The 21,573-nt window shown below is 39.6% G+C and overlaps 1 protein-coding gene and 1 non-coding gene across 10 annotated transcripts in view; both read right to left on the bottom strand.

The window, feature by feature from the left end:
* The window catches only part of MTA3 (metastasis associated 1 family member 3), a 180,495-nt gene that overhangs the window by 28,501 nt on the left and 130,421 nt on the right, over nucleotides 1-21,573 (bottom strand). For 8 of the 9 annotated variants that reach the window (XR_010136144.1, XM_024241870.3, XM_024241869.3 and 5 more), the window contains 4 exons: nucleotides 19,890-20,041; nucleotides 18,834-19,056; nucleotides 9,057-9,143; nucleotides 5,125-5,271 (listed from right to left, as the gene is read on the bottom strand). Coding sequence is in view for 8 of the 9 variants with exons in the window: in XM_024241870.3 (XP_024097638.1) it covers nucleotides 5,125-5,271; nucleotides 9,057-9,143; nucleotides 18,834-19,056; nucleotides 19,890-20,041 (609 nt within the window). In the remaining variant the exon portion in view is untranslated. 9 annotated transcript variants of the gene reach the window in all.
* Nucleotides 15,094-15,201, bottom strand: LOC112132141 (U6 spliceosomal RNA). Its single transcript, XR_002913954.2, has one exon. It is a non-coding gene; the product is annotated as a U6 spliceosomal RNA (small nuclear RNA).

Consider the following 21,573-nt stretch of genomic DNA (forward strand, 5'->3'; position numbering starts at 1 on the left):
ATATACCCAAAATAAAAGAAATCAGCATATTGAAGAGATATCTGCACTTGCATGTTTACTGCAGTACTATTCACAGTAGCCAAGATTTGGAAGCAACCTAAGTGTCCATCAACAGACAAATTGATAAAGAAAATGTGGTACATATACACAATGGAGTACTATTCAGACAAAAAAGAATGAAATCCTGTCATTTGCAACAACATGGTTGAAGCTGGAGGACATTATGTTAAGTGAAATAAGCCATGAACAGAAAGACAAACTGTGCATTCTCACTTACTTGTACTAAAAATTAAAAAAATTGAACTCATGGAGATAGAGAGTAGAATGGTGGTTATCAGAAGGTAGGAAGGATAGTGGTGGGAGGTATGATTAACGGGTACAAAAATACAGTTAGATAGAATGAATAAGATCTAGTATTTGATAGCTAATAGGGTGACTACAGCAACAATAATTTATCGTACATTTTAAAATAACTAAAAGAGTAAAATTGCACTGTCTGTGACACAAAGAAAGAATAAATGCTTTAGGTAATGGATAACCCATTTACCCTCATGTGACTATTACGCATTATATGCCTGTATCAAAATATCTCATGTATCCCATAAATACATACATCATCTACTATGTATCCACAAAAAATTAAAAATAAAAAAAAGTACATGAAAATTTTCAATCATAAGATCAATTCTGTAAGGCAAATGTCATCTGTATTCTACAGATTTATAGAGGAGAAAACTCATCCAAAAAAAACCATGTGATTCACCCAAGGTCACACAAGAAGCAATCAGAGGAGTAAGCAATTGATCCTATCTGATTCCAAACACTCAGATACCCCTTTTTCCCCCCATGGAACAGTCAAGTTCCATCTCCCCCTGCTGCCCTCTCTTCAGGGCTTTCTGACATGGAAATGTTTTCCAGTAATGGCTCTTCTAACCCTGCTGGCCTAGGCCCTCACCTACTCACAGCCACTTGGAGTTAACCAAGTAGGGCAAACATAGTAGGTGATACCTGGTTTGCTAGCAGTAAAAATGTCCACAGTGGAGGAAATGGAGAAGATGGGACTGGAAACCACAATGACAGCATACGGCACACTGCTGGACCAACATCCTAGGGAGAAAGACTAAAATATAGGAGACTGGCAAGGCACTGTGCAGATCTCTAATTTTGAACCTTTATTCTTTTTATCATTACTGACTCCTTGCACTGAGTACTGAAGCTTCTTGTGTATGCAGATTCTTTTCTTTCTTTTTTTTTTTTAAGAGACAGGATCTCACTCTGTAACCCAGGCTAGAGTACAGTGATACAATCATAGCTCACTGCAGCCTCGACCTCCTGGGCTCAAGCAATCCTGCCTCAGCCCCCGCCAAGTAGCTAGAACTGTAGGTGCATGCCACTACACCCAGCTAATTTAAAACAAAAATTTTTTTAGAGTTGGAGTCTCACTATGTTGCCTAGGCTGGTCTCAAATTCTGGGCTCAAGTGAGCCTCCCGCTTTGGCCTCCAGAGTAGCTGGGATTACCAGTGCAAGCCACCACTCCCCCTATGTATACATCTTTCATCTTCACCTTTGGAGTTTAGATTCTATTAGAGTGGTCACAGGGCCTGTGTGTGGCCCTGGAGTTTCCTTAATAGAAGCATACAGAGTTCTGACTATCTGCACCCAGTCCATACTAAGGCCTTTCTTTAAAAGGCCTTCATCAGGGCCAGGAAAGACAGTGATTTTCAGGGAGGAAATAAGAAGCTGTCCATCTTTTTTTTCTAATGCCAAGCAAAATCCTTTCTGCTAGCCCAAATTCACAGACTCCTTTCCCATCATCAAGAACCTGCAATGCAAAGGTAGAGGGTGAGTGGAGGAGGCAAGCCACTGAAGGGGGCAGGCTGCCCTACAGCTAAGAGGCCTAAACATCTCAGCAGCCCCGGGTGTTGTTTCCAATTCAATTTCTTCTGCTCATCAACATTCTGTTTGGTATGCTCATCTGTCTGACATGCTGATAATTAAGTAGCAGTGCTAATTGATTTTATTATTGGATCACACAGAACAAGGCTTTCCCATGAGTTTGTATCTATCTATTTCAGTATATGATGGTAATAACTATCTCATGAAAAGTATTAGTAGAACATTTTTTCCAGTACTTTGAGTTCATCTTGGAAACTCTGGTTAATCAGGATCCTATACCCTGTGGAAATAGGAAACAGGCCCATTATCCCAATGAAAAGGTCCATTCGTAACACAAGAATGTGGGCACTTTCTAACACGTGTGCCTCCGTTACACTCTTGTTTCTCAGCTCCATGATGCTGGGGCTGGGTGGGACTCTACAAGCACACTTCCCCTTTGCTGTCTGGCTCTGTGTCACACCAGCAGGGCGCTAGAAGGATCCTGCAGTGCTGGAGCAGGGAGGTAGGACCTGCTCGGTCCTGTTCCTGTCAGTGTCCCCCCAGGTAGGTACAGCAGCTTGTCCCAGAACCAGCCTCATCACACCTCCTGAGAGGTGCCTGCACCGGCAGGGCAGTGCCCTCTCCTCTGGGTTGGGTTCTGGCTCTGAGGCCCTCCTTGAGCTTCTGGGTTGTGATAAGCCCAGCTTCTTCCTTGTGCTCTCCCAGCCCTGAGAATGGTGGCTGTTTCCTGTGCCCCCGCCCCATGCTCTCTGTTGATTTATTCTGTCCTCCAATATCCATCATATTGATTTCTTTTATGAAATTAGCTGTTGGAATAACTTATATAGTTTCTACTTTGCTGATAGGACCTAATACAGTGCATTTAAGAGCCACGATTTCATTCATAACAGTGGTTAAACGAGAAGATTCTGAAATCAGTCACAGCTGAGTGGGAATCTGAATTCATCTCTGTAGTGCCTGGTAACTTTAGAAAATTTAATTCACTTCTCTAGGTCTCATTTTTCTCAATCACTTCCATTTATACAACTAATATATATTGAGTACCTACTAAGTGCCAAGTACTGTGCTAAGCGCAGAGATACAATGATATGCAAAACAAATTCCCTGACCTCCCAGAACTTCCTGTCATGTGAATTAAATGACAGAACTCAGTAAGGGCGTTAGCACAGTGCCAGGCACATGTCATCAGCCTTCCTCTCCATCCCATGACAGCAGAGCAAACACAAATGGGTCTTAAAGAAGGAAGTGTTTCAGCAGCTAAGTCTCTTCAGAAAATAAGATGGGTCTTTCCCCCAAAAAGGCTGAAGGTCTCTGTCTACAAAAAACCAAGGATTCATTGTGTGCCCCGTCCATTCCTTCTGTTCAGAGCAGAGAAGCAATGACCGTGTGGCAGCATTCATTCAGAGGGAAATGAAACAAACCAGCCCTAGAGAGGGAACACTAAAGGTGACATTTTAAATAAATTCCAGAAAAACAGGTACCTGTGATACTGAGGAAAGAGCAACAGAAGAGGTATTGCAGGCCAGGACTGGGATCCAGAATGACCACAGGGTGTAAGTGAAAGAAGATACCAGAAAGCTGCTATGCTAACATCGGTCACAGTGACAGTCGTGTGTGTGTGTGTGTGTGTGTGTGTGTGTGATGGGGTCTCTGTCATCCTGGCTGGAGTGCAGTGGCATGATCAGAGCTCACTGCAGCCTCGACCTCCTGGGCTCAAGTGAGCCTCCCACCTCAGCCTCCTGAGTAGCTGGGACTACAGACATGCGCCACTAGATAATTTTTAAACTTTTTGTAGAGACAGGGTCTCTCTATGTTGCCCAGGCTGGTCTCGAATTCCTGGGCTCAAGTGATCCTCCTGCCTCAGCCTCCCAAAGTGTTGGGATTACAGGCATAAGCCACTGGACCTGGCCCACAATGACAATCTTTTTACCGAAAAGAATATATACGTGTGTGTATGTGTGTGTGTGTGTGTGTGTGTGTGTGTGTTTCAAGACTTACTTTATACCTTCTACAGCAAGATTATATGCCTAGAAAGGCCAGGGAGGTGGTATAATGGAAAAGAGAGATTCTAGATTACATTCAAGCCTGAATCCAAAGGTTGTGGGCAAGAAAAGGCTGAAAGAAATATACCCAATCTTCACATTTTGACACACTCCTTCTGCTATCTAGACATCAGGCATATTGTGTCAAGGAATGGCCAGTGTTCTCATTAGCAAGGAAGTGTTTCTGTAAGACTTCTGGGTAGCTAAATTCTTGAAAACCATATCTTAACACATTGATAACCTAGAAATGCAAACTCAATTTCTCACTCTCACTGTTTTACACATTTTTGACATTATTATGAACATCAAAAGTCATAATGGAGGAAAACAACCATAGGAAACCATTATTAGAAGGTCTACTCCACATCCTTGCTCTGGGGCCTCATTATAAATAATTTACTGTCACGTAAGGAATTTAGAGTTCCAGAAGGCATGAAAAGCCTGGAAAGAGTTTTATTCATAAATAAATGCTAACATTTAAACAATAAAGACAGTTTCAAAGTCCAGAACTATTGAAATGAAGAATATATACTGCCTGGATGACTTATTATGGTTGTGTTTATAGTCCAAATGAGAAGATAATTCAATTCTACCTGGAGAGTCATTATATGGCCAAGCCCAAGAGAAGTACTTTGGATAAGAGGTGATATTTCTATTTTTCCATTTCAAGCAAATTATTATTTCTGTATTTAGGACATCACTCAGGCAATTCCTTTCATGACATGTAGCACTCTTGAGCAATTAAAAACATTTATAAGGTAAAAGAAGGGACAAATGCCAAATTTAGAATGACCCATGGAACACTGAAGAACCCCCAGAGAACACTGATGCCTCAGACATAAGGCAAAATAATCCCTTCTGCTCAAGAAAACTTAAACGAACAGTGAGCGCGCATCACAGCAAGAACATTATTACCCAGCAGAAGCAATCTGCTAAATACAGATTTAATCTCCAAAAACGCCTCCTAACAGGAGATGGGAGCAAATAAGTACCTCCTGATGTGATGGAGAACTATCCCTTGGCAAAATGTGGCATATGGCCATATTGCCCCTTATTCCTCAACCACATACTTCAATCATGGAATACAAGAACATGTTTATAATATATTCTTGGATGTGGCAGACACATGCCTGAGTGTGAAGGCACTCTATCAGAACAGCCTCCAGCATTCCTGGGCTTACATACCATCCAGACCATTGTGATGACTGTAGTTTCTTTTCCCCAGAATGCTCAGAGATGTGTGATTTGGAGTTGTTAGCATCCGCTTGGTAGCTGGGGTTTGCAGGCTTGGTGTAGATCGAATTACATTAGGTTTCTTTGCAGGATGGATCTCTGATGGGGGAAAAAAGGTTTCTCAATTCAGAACATGATATTAAAAATCTATGTGCATTTACATTGGCTAATAGGCACACATCTTATTTCTTAATGAGCTGAGAGTCAGTTCCTCCTGAGCCAGCCAAGGACTTGCATAATGAGTCAGCTTCAAGTGTTGTTGCCATGGCTTTACTTATCAAGTAAGCTGGTTTTTCCCCTGCTGGCTGGAGCTCTGAGCCTCGCGTTGTGAATACAAGCGAAAACAAAACAAAAAGCCACTTCAGAAGGTCACATACAACATGTGATTTACTAAGGGAATAAGGCATCTGACTCCTCAAGATATTAGACATCAAAAGGCTATCTGGAGAGGTAGCCTTGGGGTGAGGGGGGTAAAACACTTCTGTGCTCTGTCAAACCAGGCACCATGTCAGGTATGCGAACTTTCTGAAAAACAGGATTCCTCCTCTGGCTCTGCAACCAGACAGAGTATGGGACCATGATCAATTACTCGCAGCCTAGAACATTTTGATATAGATGAAACCTGAAACCAAAGTCCAAATGCAATAGTCAAGAGGTAGATGAAATGCTTTATCCAAGGATATATCACAAAACCATAATGTGCCTGTGGTATATGCATGTTTAACAAAGCTATATTGTTGTTAGCCATACAGCCCAGAACTACGTGCTCTTATTGTAGACGGACAGAAACTGTAATACTGTAGGAACTGGATTTAAGAACTTCAGTTTACTACTAAAGCTGGGCAGCCTTTTTCTAAAGCTTAGCAGCTCACTGATTCTCAGAGTCATCATGCAGCTGGCCAACTACACACAAGCCACCCTGCCTTCTCACCTTTTCACTGAAGGTAAGGGCTGAGATATCGCCCTGATTTACTGGAATTTAGGAAAAGCCATTGGAATTGTTAGAATTACTACATCTCTGGTCAAAGTCCCACACTTGCCAAAATTTAGAAATGGCTTAAATACTACCACCCAAAAAAGTGATTTTTTTTTCTCCAACATCACATGACAAGTTTGCCAGCCTTGCATTTCATTTAACCTCCACAGTCTATGCTCCATCCAGACCAGACAAGCTGCTTTCAAGTCCTTGGACTCACTGAAGCCTTTGTTCATCTGGTTATCTTGGCCTCATGAGGGAAGAGTACGCTTTTCCTATTTTTCTACCTATTCGAATCCTAAATATCTTTTAAGGCTGAAATTAACTATTACTTTCTTCAGGTAGGCTGCCCTAATGCTCATTAGAAAAAATTCCCTCATTGGCCAGGTGCAGTGGTTCACACCCATAATCCCAGTACTTTGGGAGGCCAAGGTGGGCAGACTGCATGAGTCAGGAGTTCGAGACCAGCCTGAGCAACATGGTGAAACCCTGTCTCTACAAAAATTTTTAAAAACTAGCCAAGTGTGGTGGTGCACACCTGTAGTCCCAGCCATTCAGGAGGCTGAAGTGGGAGGATCACCTGAGCCCGGGAAGTGGAGGTTGCAGTGAGCCGAGATGGAGACATTGTACTCCAGCCTGGGTGACAGAGTGAGATTCTATCTCAAAAAAAAAAAAAAAAGAACAGTCCTTCCTCCAAGTGCCCAACACATATTACCTGTAACTCTTTTATAGGATCTAATCCTTTGTTTTATTGTTCTTACCTGCTTGCTTTCCCCACTACACTAAGAATTTTGAGGGCAAGGTCTTACCCATCTTGGTGTTCCCCAAATCACTTAGTACAGTGTTTTCAACATATAAATACTCATAAATACATTGTGTAGGGATGTGGTTCAGCTGGTAAGAACAGCACAGTGTGGGCCTATCTGGTAGATATAGAGACCAATTTGCCCACAGTAGGAGCACACAATTATTCTTGTAAAGGCTAATAATGTTATATTCTTTTTTTCTTTTTTCTTTCTTTTTTTTTTTTTTTTTGAGACAGGGTCTCAATTGGTCACTTGGGCTGGAGTGTGGTGGCACAATCTTGGCTCACTGCAACCTCTGCCTCCTGGGCTCAAGCGATTGATCCTCCCACCTCAGTCTCCTGAGTAGTTGGGACCACAGGCACGCACCACCACACCTGCCTAATATTTGTATTTTTGGTAGAGACAGGGTTTTGCTATGTTGCCCAGGCTCAAACTCCTGGACTCAAGCAATCTGCCTGCCTCTCAAAGTACTGGGATTACAGGCATGAGCCACCATGCCCGGCCTATTCTATTTTTTGTGATCAGAAACTTTCCCATGCAAGGTGGGAAGGGGCATCTAGAAGTCAGTTCTGCAAGGGAATACAGACGGCACTCTTCAAGGACATTACCATCATTACCTAGGTCATGCCTACAATAACCATGTGACATTTTTAGGGGATATCAAACAATTCTTTAACCCCTGAGAAATAAAGCAAGAAATGGCCGGACGCAGTGGCTCATGCCTGTAATCCCAGCATTTTGGGAGGCCGAGGTGGGCGGATCATGAGGTCAGGAGATTGAGACCCTCCTGGCTAACAAGGTGAAACCCCATCTCTACTAAAAATACAAAAATTAGCTGGGCGTGGTGGCAGGCGCCTGTAGTCCCAGCTACTCGGGAGGCTGAGGCAGGAGAATGGCGTGAACCTGGGAGGCGGAGCTTGCAGTGAACCGAGATTGCGCCACCGCACTCCAACCTGGACAGCAGAGTGAGATTCCGTCTCAAAAAAATAAAATAAAATAAATAAATAAATAAATAAATAAAGCAAGGAATAAGGTAGTAGAGTAACATCAAAGAAGAAGCTTTGAGCCTCTAACTCCTGGAACATTCTTTTGGGTAAGGACTAGATAATATACCAAATTCAAGACTACACTTTGATTTTTAAAAGAGTTGATGTCTGCAGTCTGAACATTTCATAATTATAAATCTTTTTGTCAAAGCAACTCTCAGTACATATTTCACTTTACTGAAAAAGAACTATGAGAAGCACAAAAACATGCCATTCTTGCTTCTAGGTATGTGAAAAACCATTATTTTGTAAGTTATTTCTCTTAAAACTTTGTTTAAACAAAGAGATTACTGCATAGTAATTTTTTATACTATTCTTAATTGTGATATTTCAACATAAAAATGGAGCTATCATCTTTGGAGATTTCCAAGTTAGATGGCATGATAAAAACCAGAAAGCAATACAAATGCCTCCCCTTCTAAGTCACCTTAAGCACACCAAAACTATAAATATTTAAGGCTTGGCGCAGTGGCTCACATCTGTAATCCCAGCACTTTGGGCAGTCAAGGCAGGAAGATCGCTTGAGGCCAGGAGTTTGAGACCAGCCTGGGCAACATAGCGAGACCCTGTCTCTACAAAAAACAAATATAATAAAAAATTAAAACCTAGAATTATTTTAAGATAAGTTATAAACCAGTTTGATCTCATTTTAATAAGTAAATAAATCTTCTATTTAAAAAGAGGTGAGGTGAGTTAGAAACAGGGGAAGGATCTGAAGAAGAATATTAAGACTATTCATCCTAAGTACTAACTGAATGCTTTTCATTTTCTTTTTTGCTTAACCTGTATTTATTTCCATGAATATACATTACATTTTTATTCGATGGCTTTTTGGAAAAAGTAAACATATACCATAATTCTGTGTGTGTATGTGTATGTGTTGTGTGTGCTGGTAATAAAAGTTTCTGAAACAAAATAAACTGACTATATAAAGGTATCCAATTTTGGCTATTTGAAGGGCCTGAATTAGTTTAGGTATGTCCATTTAGAATTGCCAAATATCTATACTATTCAGAAGTTGCTCTTTGAGTTTTTCCTCTATTAAAAAATACCCACCTAAATACCCAATGATACATGCCAAAGGCTTCCTAGTGCTTTTGCTTTTCAGTGGACTTCCAGATAGTTCAGCATGTCTGTCTGCATCTGAGGAGAGAAAGAAACATGGAGATAACCAATGAAATGGATTTCTCTAGCCAGACTACATGCACCACAGAAATAAAGGTACAAGTGGAAAACAGTACAAAATAGCCACCAGATTCCCTCATAATTTCCTTTTGGGTTTGAGAAAATGGTTTCTAGTTCTGGTTCCCAATTTCTAAATGGGATTTACATAAAATAACATGTAATTATTAGTAGTAGTATTATTTTGAGACGGAGGCTCACTCTGTCACCCAGGCTGAAGTGCAATAGCGTGCTCTCAGCTCACTGCAACCTCCACCTCCTGGGTTCCAGCAATTCTCCTGCTTCAGCCTCTTGAGTAGCTGGGATTACAGGTGCGCACCACCACGCTGGGCTAATTTTTGTGTTTTTAGTAGAGATGGGGTTTCACCATGTTGGTCAGGCTGGTCTCGAACTCATCTTGTGATCTGCCCACCTGCTCACACCTGTAATCCCAGCACTTTGGGAGGCCGAGGCGGGTAGATCACCTGAGGCCGGGAGTTCGAGACCAGCCTGACCAACATGGAGAAACCCTGTCTCTACTAAAACACAAAATTAGCTGGGCATGGTGGCACATGCCTGTAATCCCAGCTACTCAGGAGGCTGAGGCAGGAGAATTGCTTGAACCCAGGAGGTGGACGTTGCGGTGAGCCAAGATCATGCCACCGCACTCCAGCCTGGGCAACAAGAGTGAAACTCCATCTCAATAATAATAATAACAATAATAATTTACATGCAAGAGAATCCAGACAGCACTCTTCAAGGACATTACCACCATTACCTAGGGCATGCCTACAATAACCATGTGATGTTTTCATGGGCTATCAAAACAACTCGTTAACCCCTAGAAATAAAGCAAAAAAAAAAAAGGTACCAGAGTAATATGGAAAACACTCACTTTAAAGCCCCATATGGGTATAGCTAATACACATCCAACACACTCATGCTTTTTTATTGCGTGTGCCCATCTCAGAAATATGCTTCATTTCTAGCCATGGCATTTCTACATTATAGCAGAAATAATGGCTGTAAAGCACAAGGTGGAATCAGTCTTAATGTAAGATTGAATTGACATGGAAGATAAATTACAGCTGCTAAAGGCAACAAACTTGGCCATCTCTGACCTAGATGGGCCATACTTGGCCATCCCTGACCTAGATGGGCCATACTTGGCCATCCCTTCCCCACTGTGAAGGCTTAACCTATCTTGGCGAAACTCAATTGTTAGACTAGGGATTTGCAAGAGTAATAATGGGCCATTTGGTTTTATCACTGGTTTTCTACCCCTGTTCAAGCTATGTCATTGGTGCTGAGATTTAAAAGGCTACCTGTGTGCAAACAGAGTATTTCATCCAACAGTCAGAATAGTAAGAAACTGTGAGGATGGGTATTAGCTAATCAAAGTTTTCATGATGCTCATTATACCCTATTGTAAGACATTTTCAGACAAGAAAAATAAAGCATACAATACAAACATTCTGTTTTAATTAGCTGTCATTTGGAAGAGCAGATGTGCAAGATAAAGGGACAAAACAAAACGTGTATTGAAACACTTTAATACTGTCATAAATATTAACAGAATCACTTTAACTTGTATGATTCTACTATGTTTATGCCTTTTTCCCACCTTCAAATATTTGACAAAAATGTCCTACAGGTTTTCTGATTTACTGAAGAATTTTTCCTTTTGCAAACTGAGACATTTCTGGGCATACACGTAGGGAATTTCCTTTGATATCCATAGGAATTATTTGCTCCACTAGAGTTAAAATGTGCAAGTCTGGAACTTCAAATAATTTTAAATAAAAGTTAGGTTTTTATGAGTTCTAGCCCTTTCACAAAAAAAAAAAAAACTCTTTTCTGAAAATTATTAAACAGAAGATGGCAAAAGGGCATTTTAAAAAAATTCTCATTGTGGTTAAAAAAACCACAATGAGATACTATTTCACACTAGTCAGAATTGTTACCATTAAAAAGTCAAAAAATAACAGATGCTGGCAGAGAAAACAGAGGTTGCGGAGAAAAAGAAATGCTATACACGGTTGATGGGAATGCAAATTAGTTCAACCATGTGGAAAACAGTGTGGTGATTCCTCAAAGAGCTAGAAACAGAACTATCACCCAACAATCCCACTACTGGGTATATACCCAAAGGAATATAAATCATTCTATCATGAAGACACATGCATGTATATGTTCATTGCAACACTATTCACAATAGTAAAGACATGGAATCAATCTAAATATCCATCAATGATAGACTGAATAAAGAAAATGTGGTACATGTACACCATGGAACACTATGCAGCCATAAAAAAAGAATGACATCATGTCCTTTGCAGGAACATGGATGGAGCTGGAGGCCACTATCCTTAGCAAACTAATACAGTAACAGAAAACCAAATACTGCATGTTCTCACTTATAAGTCGGAGCTAAATGATGAGAACTCATGGATGCACAGAGGGGAGCAACAGACACTGGGGCCTATTGGAGGGTGGAGGGTGACAGGAGGGAGAGGATCAGGAAGAATAACTAATGGGTACTAGGCTTAATAACTGGATGATGAAATAATCTGTACAACAAACCCACTTGACACAAGTTTACCTATATAACAAACCTGCACATGTACCCCTGAACTTTTTTAAAAGTTAAAAAATAAGTTTAAAAACATTAAAATAGACAAAGCACATACTGCAGAGAGCCTAAAACAATCAGGAATCTGAATATATAGTACCCAGATATTGGCTAATTATTATGCAACCACTGACAAGTATAAATGATCCAATTTCTTTTCTTCCTATTCAGTTGATTCCCATGAGAAAAAATAAATTACTAAGCTATGAAGCTTTTCACCTATTGTTGAATAATAGTGAAGATACAGGCAGAAATATAATAAACATCTTGTGGAAGAGTAATCTAAATAAACACTAGGAAGCAACCCAAAGCCTGTAAGGATCAAACACCTGCCAAACCATTGAGTTAACACTACATAATTTCTTGCTAATATTACTGATTCACCTGAAATTCAAGTTATATTTGGGATAAGGACAAGATAAATTTTTCTTTCTTCTCTATTAATAAAATAAAGCTGGAATGAGTCATCTTGGTTATTTCCTCAATGTCTTGACAAAGGCAATCACCGTATTACTAGTAATAAGATTTGCTTTTTATCCCAGTCTAGACGACCCAAAGGAAAACTGCCAATATGGCAGCAATTGATAGACATTGATGGCTATTATCAACAAATCCATCAAAGAGGTCACCAACACAATACCCAAAGATGTTTCATTCTAAACTATATTTGCTTCTAATTTCTCATTAAAAATAGTAGGATTAATTACGTGATGTTCTAAGTGACAATTTGCATTACAGAGTACCTCTGAGCGGGAGATCAAAGCTTTTTAGAAAGAAGCATATTTCACTAATCCTCATTATATTTTATAGAAAGTTCCAGCTACTCAGGAGGAGGAGGAGGGAGGATCCCTTGAGTTAGAGGCTATAGTGAGCCATGATCACACCACTGCACTCCAGGCTGGGTGACAGAGCGAGACCCTGTCTCAAAAAAAAAAAAAAAAAGTAGTTGGTGGCAAGAATTATGTCTCAACTGTGAAAAAGTTAGAGTGAAAAGATTCTAGGACTGTCTTAGTCACTCTTTAACATAAGAAAAGTTGTAGCCATTCAGTAGGAAAAATACAGTTGGCCCTGAGGAAATAGCCATAAGTGGGATTGTCTGGCAGACACTTGAGTTGGTTAAAAGGAATGCTGGGCTGCACTCAATGCCAGGCCAACAATGGTGCCACTTGTCAGCCAGTCCTTGCTCCCAAATTACTCACCTAACTCCACTTCAACATGGAGATATGCATTTGAAGTGCACAGATAATGAAAGCAATCTGAGAAATGCCCAAAGAACCCAGAAGGAATCAAAACCTGTCCAGAGAGAACATCTGTATCTCACTCAAGTCACTTGACTGGTAACAAGGAACATGTCTTTAGTTTCCTAGAGCAGGGGTCCCCAAGCCCCAGGCCTCAGACCAATACTAGTGGTAGCAAGTTAGGAACCGGGCCAGACAGCAGGTGAGCATTACCGCCTGAGCTCCGCGTCCTGTCAGGTCAGTGGCAGCATTAGATTCTCATAGGAGCGCAAACCCTATTGTGAACCGCTATGCGAGGGATCTAGGTTGCCTGCTCCTTATGAGACTCTAACTAATGCCTGATGATCTGAGGTGGAACAGTTTCATCCCAAAACCATCCCTGCCCACACCACCCAGTTTGTGAAAAAATTGTCTTCCATGAAACCAGTCCCTGGTACCAAAAAGGTTGGGGACCACTGTCCTAGAGGATGATCTATATTTCCTTGGGGTTAACCTAGAAATACACTATTACTTTTGTTGAAACTCATGGTTATTTTTCTACAATGTTTTGGAAATACTGGGGGCAGTGAGATAGAAACCCTGCAATATACACACAGAATTCACAAAAACATCTCATATGTGCATTCAAGACCCCTGTCAAGATAAAACTATCAGTAAAGTTTGCTTCTAGAACTGGAAAGGTATTTTTAAAGAAGCCACAAAACCCATGATTTTTTTTTTTATAAATTCAACTATTAATATGTCTTTTTTTAAAAAAAAAATCTGCTTGGCAAATACACCATAAAGTCAAAGAGAAAACGGGGGAACTATTTGTATCACATATCACAGATTAAGAGCTAACTTTGTTAAAATATAAAAAGTTCCCACAAGTCAGTAAGACTGCCAATAGAAAACAGGTCAGGGGCAAAAAGAGTTGACAGAAAAGGAGATAAATGGTTTTCAAATATACGCAAAGATTTCTATCTCATTCTAAATGAGAAATGCAAGCTAATATAACATGTCATCTGTCAATTAGTCACGGGTTTCAAAGATGGGTAACACTGCCAGCAAAGTTCTAGAGAAACAGGAATTGTCTAGATGTTGTGAGTGGGACTGTGAATTGCAGTTTTTCTACGGGCAATAAAACTACACCAAAATTCAAAATGTAACCCTAACCCTAACAGTGGCATGGTATGTTAAGTAAAAAGAAGCAAGGGACAGAGCAATATAGACAGTATGTTAATATCATATAGAAACAAAGAATAAGCCTACTTAGATTCTTATAGATGCACAGAATACTTTTGGATACTTAAGGCAACAATGATAATGGTTATCACTGAATGGGGTAAATCAGGAATGAGAAACGTGATGAGATTTGTAACCACTTTTGTACCTTTAGAAAAATTTTTCAGTATCCATTCAAAACCAAATTTGTATTAAAAATAAACTCCCTCGGCTTATACCACAATGCACATACTGAAAAAAAATTTAAACTCTCTACCAAAAATACCAAAAGAAGCAAACCAACTATTCTCTCATGTTTCAAGCTTAAAATTTCAGAAAAGCTTATACGATCATTAACTTCAGCTGAGAAATCTCTAGAAAAATCTCATAAAACACATTTTTCATGAAGTGGGGTCTTGAGATACTTCCAAAGTCGAATTAGCATCTTCAAACAGAAAAATAGCTTCAGGTTCCTCCCAAATAACCTCATACGGGGGAATACTGTGTCCATTCAAGTCTGGTGTGTTATCAGCCCAAACCACTTCATTCTCTCTGCAAGCCACCAAGGTGCCAGGCAAATCATCCGGATTTACTTTTCCAGGCACTTTAGCTTCATCTTTGGAATGTTGCTGGTAAACCTACTTCTATTTAACCTCAGTCTGTGAGGATCCTGAGTCTCAAGTGGTGATAATCCTGTGTGCATCAGGTGTTTGGATGATTCTGTAGACCTTTGGTGAAGTCTCTGAAATAATGTCTGATGACAATAACAAGGAACGTCATTCTCCCATACATAGCTTTTTTACTAGGGGGAGGGACCTCAAGGGGGAAAAAAGAAAACATGGCTAACTTTTTTTTTTAATAAAATATGGAACACTTCACTAATTTGTGTTGTCATCCTTGCTCAGGGCCATGATAATCTTCTCCATATCATTCCAATTTTTAGTATATGTGCTGCTGAAGTGAGCACGATGTCCAAACTTGGTATTTTATAACCCTGCTGTTGGGCCACAAATCTTAAGAAAACAGTACGTTTCTTTATGCAATGAAGAATTTTGGTCTACCAATCCATTTTTAATAAGTACTGACTACATGGTAGAACTGGCTCAGGCATTTTACTAATGTTAGTAACTTTTGGCATGGATTTATATATTCACATACAAAGATTATTAAAATCATATTTAGGTATTTGGGGAAATTGGTTTAAAAAATAAATTTTTCATAGTGAGGCCCCATCTCTAAAAAAAAATAAGTTAACCAGGTGTGGTGGGCCACACCGGTAGTCCCACCTACTCAGAAGGCAAGAGGATCACTTGGGCCCCAGAGTTCAAGGCTGCACTGAGCTATGATGGTACCACTGTACTCCAGAGCCTGGGCAACAGAACAAGACCCTGTCTCTTAAAAAGAAAAAATTCCTATGTATGGATGAAGAGTGGTAAATCTTCCCACCCCTTTCCCTCAGCCTCCCAGTTTCCCTTCCCTCAGATGTCATTACTCTTTACATATTCTTTGAGATATTTTATGAATCTGCAAAGACCTTTTTTGTTTTTACTATTTGCTTTAATACAGGCTTAAAAAGCTCCCATTTCTTCACTTTTATGCAGTGTCATCCCATAAACTGACTATGACACTGGTTGTGATGGTGCTGCCATGGCCAGAAGCAATTGAAGGGGTCACCTTCTACAGTGCTTGGAAGAGTCTCAAGCTCACAGGGAAGAACTAATAAATTATTCTAAAATGCATTAATTAGAACTCTAGATCCATCAATATTTTGAGAATAACACACTTCTGCCTTATCTGAAAGTACATTCACATTGCATCACAGCGATTCTTAACTTTCTGCAGGGTGGAGGAGGGCCTAATACTGCCTTTGAAAAACTAAGGAAAACTTACTGGAAAACACACACACACACACACACACTCCTATACACTCCCAGTAGATCACAGACATGGCTGCCTATGGACATCAGGTTATTAATACCTAATCTCCCTAACAAGCCAAGATCAAGACATCTGCTAAAGAGGTTGTAACAAGGTAAGTATAAGAACAGAAGAGATGATAGCATAATCAATTAGATGTTAGGAAAAGTTCATTAATTGCTTGTCTGAAAAATAAAAACGAGTAGATGGCTGCTGAAACACTGTCATTTTAAATCTTAAGGTAAAATTATTTAAGAATCTGACTAGGTAAAACTCAATGACTGGTGAAGCTAAATACAAAACAAAATAATACATGCTCTCTGAATTTCATCCAGATAAACGACTGCTCTTTTATGATTACTATAATCTATATGCTTATAGAAATAAAATACAGGTAACTTAATTATGATCCCTTTTAGCAGCATGGCCTGTCAATTGAGAAAAAAATTAGAACGAGATAAAAGAAAAATATACTTCATTGGAGAATAATCAAAACAAAGATAATGTGCAAATTAACTGAAAATTAACACACGAGCCCTGGGGAAACAGAGTTTCCTCAGCAGCCAACTGAGTTGCTGATGGTTTCTCTTCTACTCCTAGGACAAAGATGATACTGGATCCCCACCAATCCTAATGGAAAAGTCTCATTCATTTTTATTCTTAAATGTTTCACTTTTTAATTTTTATTTATTTATTTATTTTTTAATGCGGAGTCTGTGTTGCCCAGGCTGGAGTGCAGTGGCATGATCTCAGCTCACTGCAACCTCTGCCTCCCCGGTTCAAGTGATTCTCTTGCCTCAGCCTTCCGAGCAGCTGGGATTACAGGCGTGTGCCATCATGCCTGGCTAATTTTTGAATTTTTAGCAGAGATGAGGTTTCACCATGTTGGCCAGGCTGGTCTCTAACTCCTGACCTCAGGTATCTGCCCACTTCGGCCTCCCAAAGTGCTGGGATTACAGGCGTAAGCCACCGTGCCTGGCCTTCACCATTCTTTCTATTTAAAAAATTACATGAAAATGTGTTTTAAATGAGCTGAACAATTTAGAATATAAATATTTCTAATTCCCAAAATGGGAAAGTGGTAACATAAGTCCATGAGGTCTCAAATGTTAGCACAAAACCTAAATATAAGCCTAAACTCTCAAATATACATGAATCTAATATAGTAATTTTCCCTCCGTGGGACTCTGACATTGCTACCATTTTTTTTGTTTGTTTGTTTTTTGAGATGAAGTTTCACTCTTGTTGCCCAGGCTGGAGCGCCATGGTACAATCTCAGCTCACTGCAACCTCTGCCTCCCGGTTTAAAGCAATTCTCCTGCCTTGGCCTCCTGAGTAGCTGGGATTACAGGCGCCTGCCACCACGCCTGGCTAATTTTTGTATATTTAGTAGAGACAGAGTTTCACCATGTTGACCAGGTTGGTCTCGAACTCCTGACCTCAGGTGATCCACCTGCCTCGGCTTCCCAAAGCACTGGGATTACAAGCATGAGCCACCGCCCCAGCCCTCAACTCCCTTTACAAAGCATTTTTCTTCTTATAGAGCTATTACTTAAGTTTCAAAGCCTTTCAACTATTCTGCTAAAAATTATCTTTAGGAACAAAAAATGTTTTTTTTTCAGTCATCATTCCTTTTATTGATATCCTCTTTAAATCAAAGGGGAACATTTCATAGTAAGAGATTTCTTAGAATGGCTTTAAGATTTCCTATCTGTTAGGCCAGACAGCAAGTTCTGTCATCCCTTAAGGAACCAAAGCTACACGGCTCTAACATGCTAGCCTGGAAAGTGACTCCAGAGCTAACATATTAATTATACACATATTGTCAGAGACATGGTAATGACAAAACAATCCACAATTCATGGATACATATGATCTCTGTGCTAACAAAAATAAAAATAAAAAAGATAAGCAAGACCAAATGTGTTGAAAATAAGAGTAGTAAGTCATGTAAATGTTATGTGGTGATATATATGATACATGATCATGAAATGGAAACCACACTGGACAAACAGGCTGCTCAACCATATGTTTAGATGCTAGCTTATGAAAATGCAATGTGTAATTTCAGAAAATTCACACAAAAATGAGTTTAAAATTTACTTATAATTTGCTAGACCTTCCAATAAATATAGTATTTGTTATGAAGCATGGGTGAATTTCCATAATGCTGTATGACAACTGTAAAAGGTTCATGGGAAAAACAAGAGGTTTACAAAGACATACAGTCTCTAATTAGTGTAAATTGGCAAATTTTATTTAAACCTAATGAATCCATGTAAGACTGGACTGTACTGTCTCGATTATGGAGTATCATTATAACAGCATCCTTAGGGGTTACATTGTGGCACTACCTAAGAGGTAAAAGTGCTTCAATAAGGGCTCTGTAGGCAATTCCATCACAAAACCCCACGGAATAGGATCACCTCCCACCAATCTTTTGCTAAGCACTACTCTCTGGTAAAGAGTACAGAAGTTTCAACGTTTTGATTTTTTTTTTCAGGTTGGCATGATACAAGTGGCAGCACACAAAAACAATGTTAAAAAATAAACCAAATAAAAGGCTGTACACAAGAACTTATGTTTATTGCAAACAAACAAACAAAAAAAAAAGGAAAGAGAGGAAAAGAGAAAATGGTCAGAAGCACAACATATAAGGTTAAGAATTTAAAAGCATCTTACATTCTGCCCTAATGGCAGCGTAATTAATAGCAACAAACGGCCGTCTTGCTGCCTGCCGCAGACGGAGGGTATTTTTGCAGACCTGACGAGCAAATTTTGTGAAATATGTAGTATGAAGGAAGAAAGCCTGGCGGGTCTTCACTGCAGACTTTGGACTCCCAGTGTTTCGGACTGGCATTCCCTGCATGGCCTGGCGGGACACATGACTTCTAACACGAGGGTCCTGCAAAATCAGAAAACAACAAACACTCAAAAGAAATGAACTTGCCCAAACACATTACTGTTTGCATCATGCTCAAAAGAAAACTGCAACTTTTAAATCTTTCACGAAGCATCTATAACGTCACTTGGTGCACTACCTCTAAAAGAGAGAATTAAAGTGTGCACTTTTGGGAAAGAGGTGGGGAGTAGAGAAGGGAACTGTGGAGAATACTGTACTGTTATACAGGAATCCAAAATCACATTCACAGTAAGTAGTATGAAACTGCCAAGGGGGTTAACTACACTTTTTTTTTTTTTTTTTTTTCAAATTAAGGAGTCCTGAAAGCCCGTCAGCACTGAAGAAGGGTAGTCGCCCACTGGTAAACACAGGTGCTTGGCATCTTCAGCCTATGAGGATTTTACCAAAATCACATTTAAACTGTTGTTCAACTCAAGATTAAGTCCATACTTCTTGTCCCTCCAAAATAGCCACGGGGAGAAAAAATGCTTAATTTGCATTTATGACTTTATGTAGTAAGACATGCCTTCAACAGAATGTAAAGGTTACAAACTGTTTTCAAAAGCAATTAAACATTTAATTTGTAAGCGCTCTACTTATGCTAACATCTCCCACACTCATTGTTTTTTTGTCTGAGACCATTATTCTAAAGACTTGATAAAATTTAATTTCTCTCTGCTTCTCTCCACACCTACCCTGAATATTGTAGTGCTATGTTTAGCTATAAAGGTAGCTTTCTCCATTTTTTAATTATCCTATACTGTACTTCTGTTTCCAAGGAATAATCAAGCCATTTAAAAACATGCCATTTTTCAACACTAAAAAGACTACTATACCTCTGTAGTTGGGCTAGGAGATAACTTTTCTTCTTCTGACTGGGTGGGCATTTTCAAGCCTCCATATTTTTTCCAATAAAGCCAACAAATTGCACATAATCTACACTGCATATTAGGTGGGCCCCAAGAATACCACTGGTGAGACTGTGTAGCTAAAGCAGAAGAAAAATAAGAAAAAACGAAAAATGCTATTTAATTTGTAACATCAACACAAAATAATCAAATATTTTAAAAATACTTCTCATGCTTAGTTTACAATGTTATTGTTCCCAGCGTACTAGTCAAACATAATAGTATATTTGTGTGTTTTTTTAATACTCAGAATTCATTAAACCAACTTATTTCCATTATTATATAAAGTGCTTGTGGCCCTGTTAAAGCTATTCAGTGAAGCATCCTGTATTATGCATTGTGCTGCCAAGGGAGTTTTTGTTTTGTTGATTAAAAATACTCTATTGTGTATGTTTCTGGAAACAGGTTCTCAAAAAGATATTATTAGTAGTATTTAAAAAATCTGGGGCTAGACATGGTGGCTGACGCCTGTAATCCCAGCACTTTGGGAGGCTGAGGCAGGCGGATCATGAGGTCAGGAGATCAAGACCATCCTGGCTAACACGGTGAAACCCCGTCTCTACTGAAAATAAAAAAAAAAAAATTAGCCGGGCATGGTGGCACGCACCTGTAGTCCTAGCTACTTGGGAGGCTGAGGCAGTAGAATTGCTTGAACGTGGAAGGCAGAGGTTACAGTGAGCTGAGATCACGCCACTGCACTCCAGCCTGGGCAACAGAGTGAGGCTCCATCTCAAAAGACAAAAAAAAAAAAATCTAAATCCAGGTTTCCAAACCCAGGGTTCAGACACCACTCCAAGGATTATTTAAGGTACTCAGGGAGGTCTCATTGATAAAGTCAGGAATCTAATAAAAACAGGTATCTGTCAGCCAGGTATGGTGGTGAACCCCTGTAGTCGCAGCCACTACAGAGGCTGAGGCAGCAGGATTGCCTGAGCCTAGGGAGGTTGAGGCCACTGTAATTGCACTACTGCATTTCCAGCCTGGGTGACAGAGGGAAGCGGGGAGGAGGAGGGGGCTGGGGAGGGAGAGAGGGAGGGAGTAGGGGAGGAGAGAAGAAACAAACAGGTATCTATTTTGCACTCCTTTATTTTAATCAATAGGTAAAATCCTCATTTTAAAATCTCCATTTATAGACAGAATCCCTTTCAAGACTCTAAATCCATATGAAGCAAGCATGGGCAGCTGACATCACAGCATGCTTGAGGCCTAAAACTCAGATGATTTAACAGCTAGCTGAACGCTGTAAGCTTGTGTTAGTTTTTGTTTTGTAGTTTAAATTACTGACATGTGACATTTAAAATACATATGTGATAGATCTGAAGTTTAAGAGAAAACATTGAGGTTGAGACATTAAGTTAATTGGGTGCACAAAAAATTGTAATTCTGTAAGTTTGCCTTAAAATATTATTTCTCTGACCTGTAAGTTACCTTCAAATGTTCAAACAGTACATCAAGATATCAACTAACACTTCACAAACCAATGTGAAAAAGAGAAAATACAGAGACCATTATATTCATGTTTATCGGGAATAACAGTGTATACCCATCATGTATTATTTTTGGAGGATTATTATTTTAGGCTTTTATTTGTGTAAATATTTTAGGCCGATTT

The sequence above is a fragment of the Pongo abelii genome, chromosome 12, assembly GCF_028885655.2.
Source record: "Pongo abelii isolate AG06213 chromosome 12, NHGRI_mPonAbe1-v2.0_pri, whole genome shotgun sequence".
Lineage (NCBI taxonomy): Eukaryota > Metazoa > Chordata > Mammalia > Primates > Hominidae > Pongo > Pongo abelii.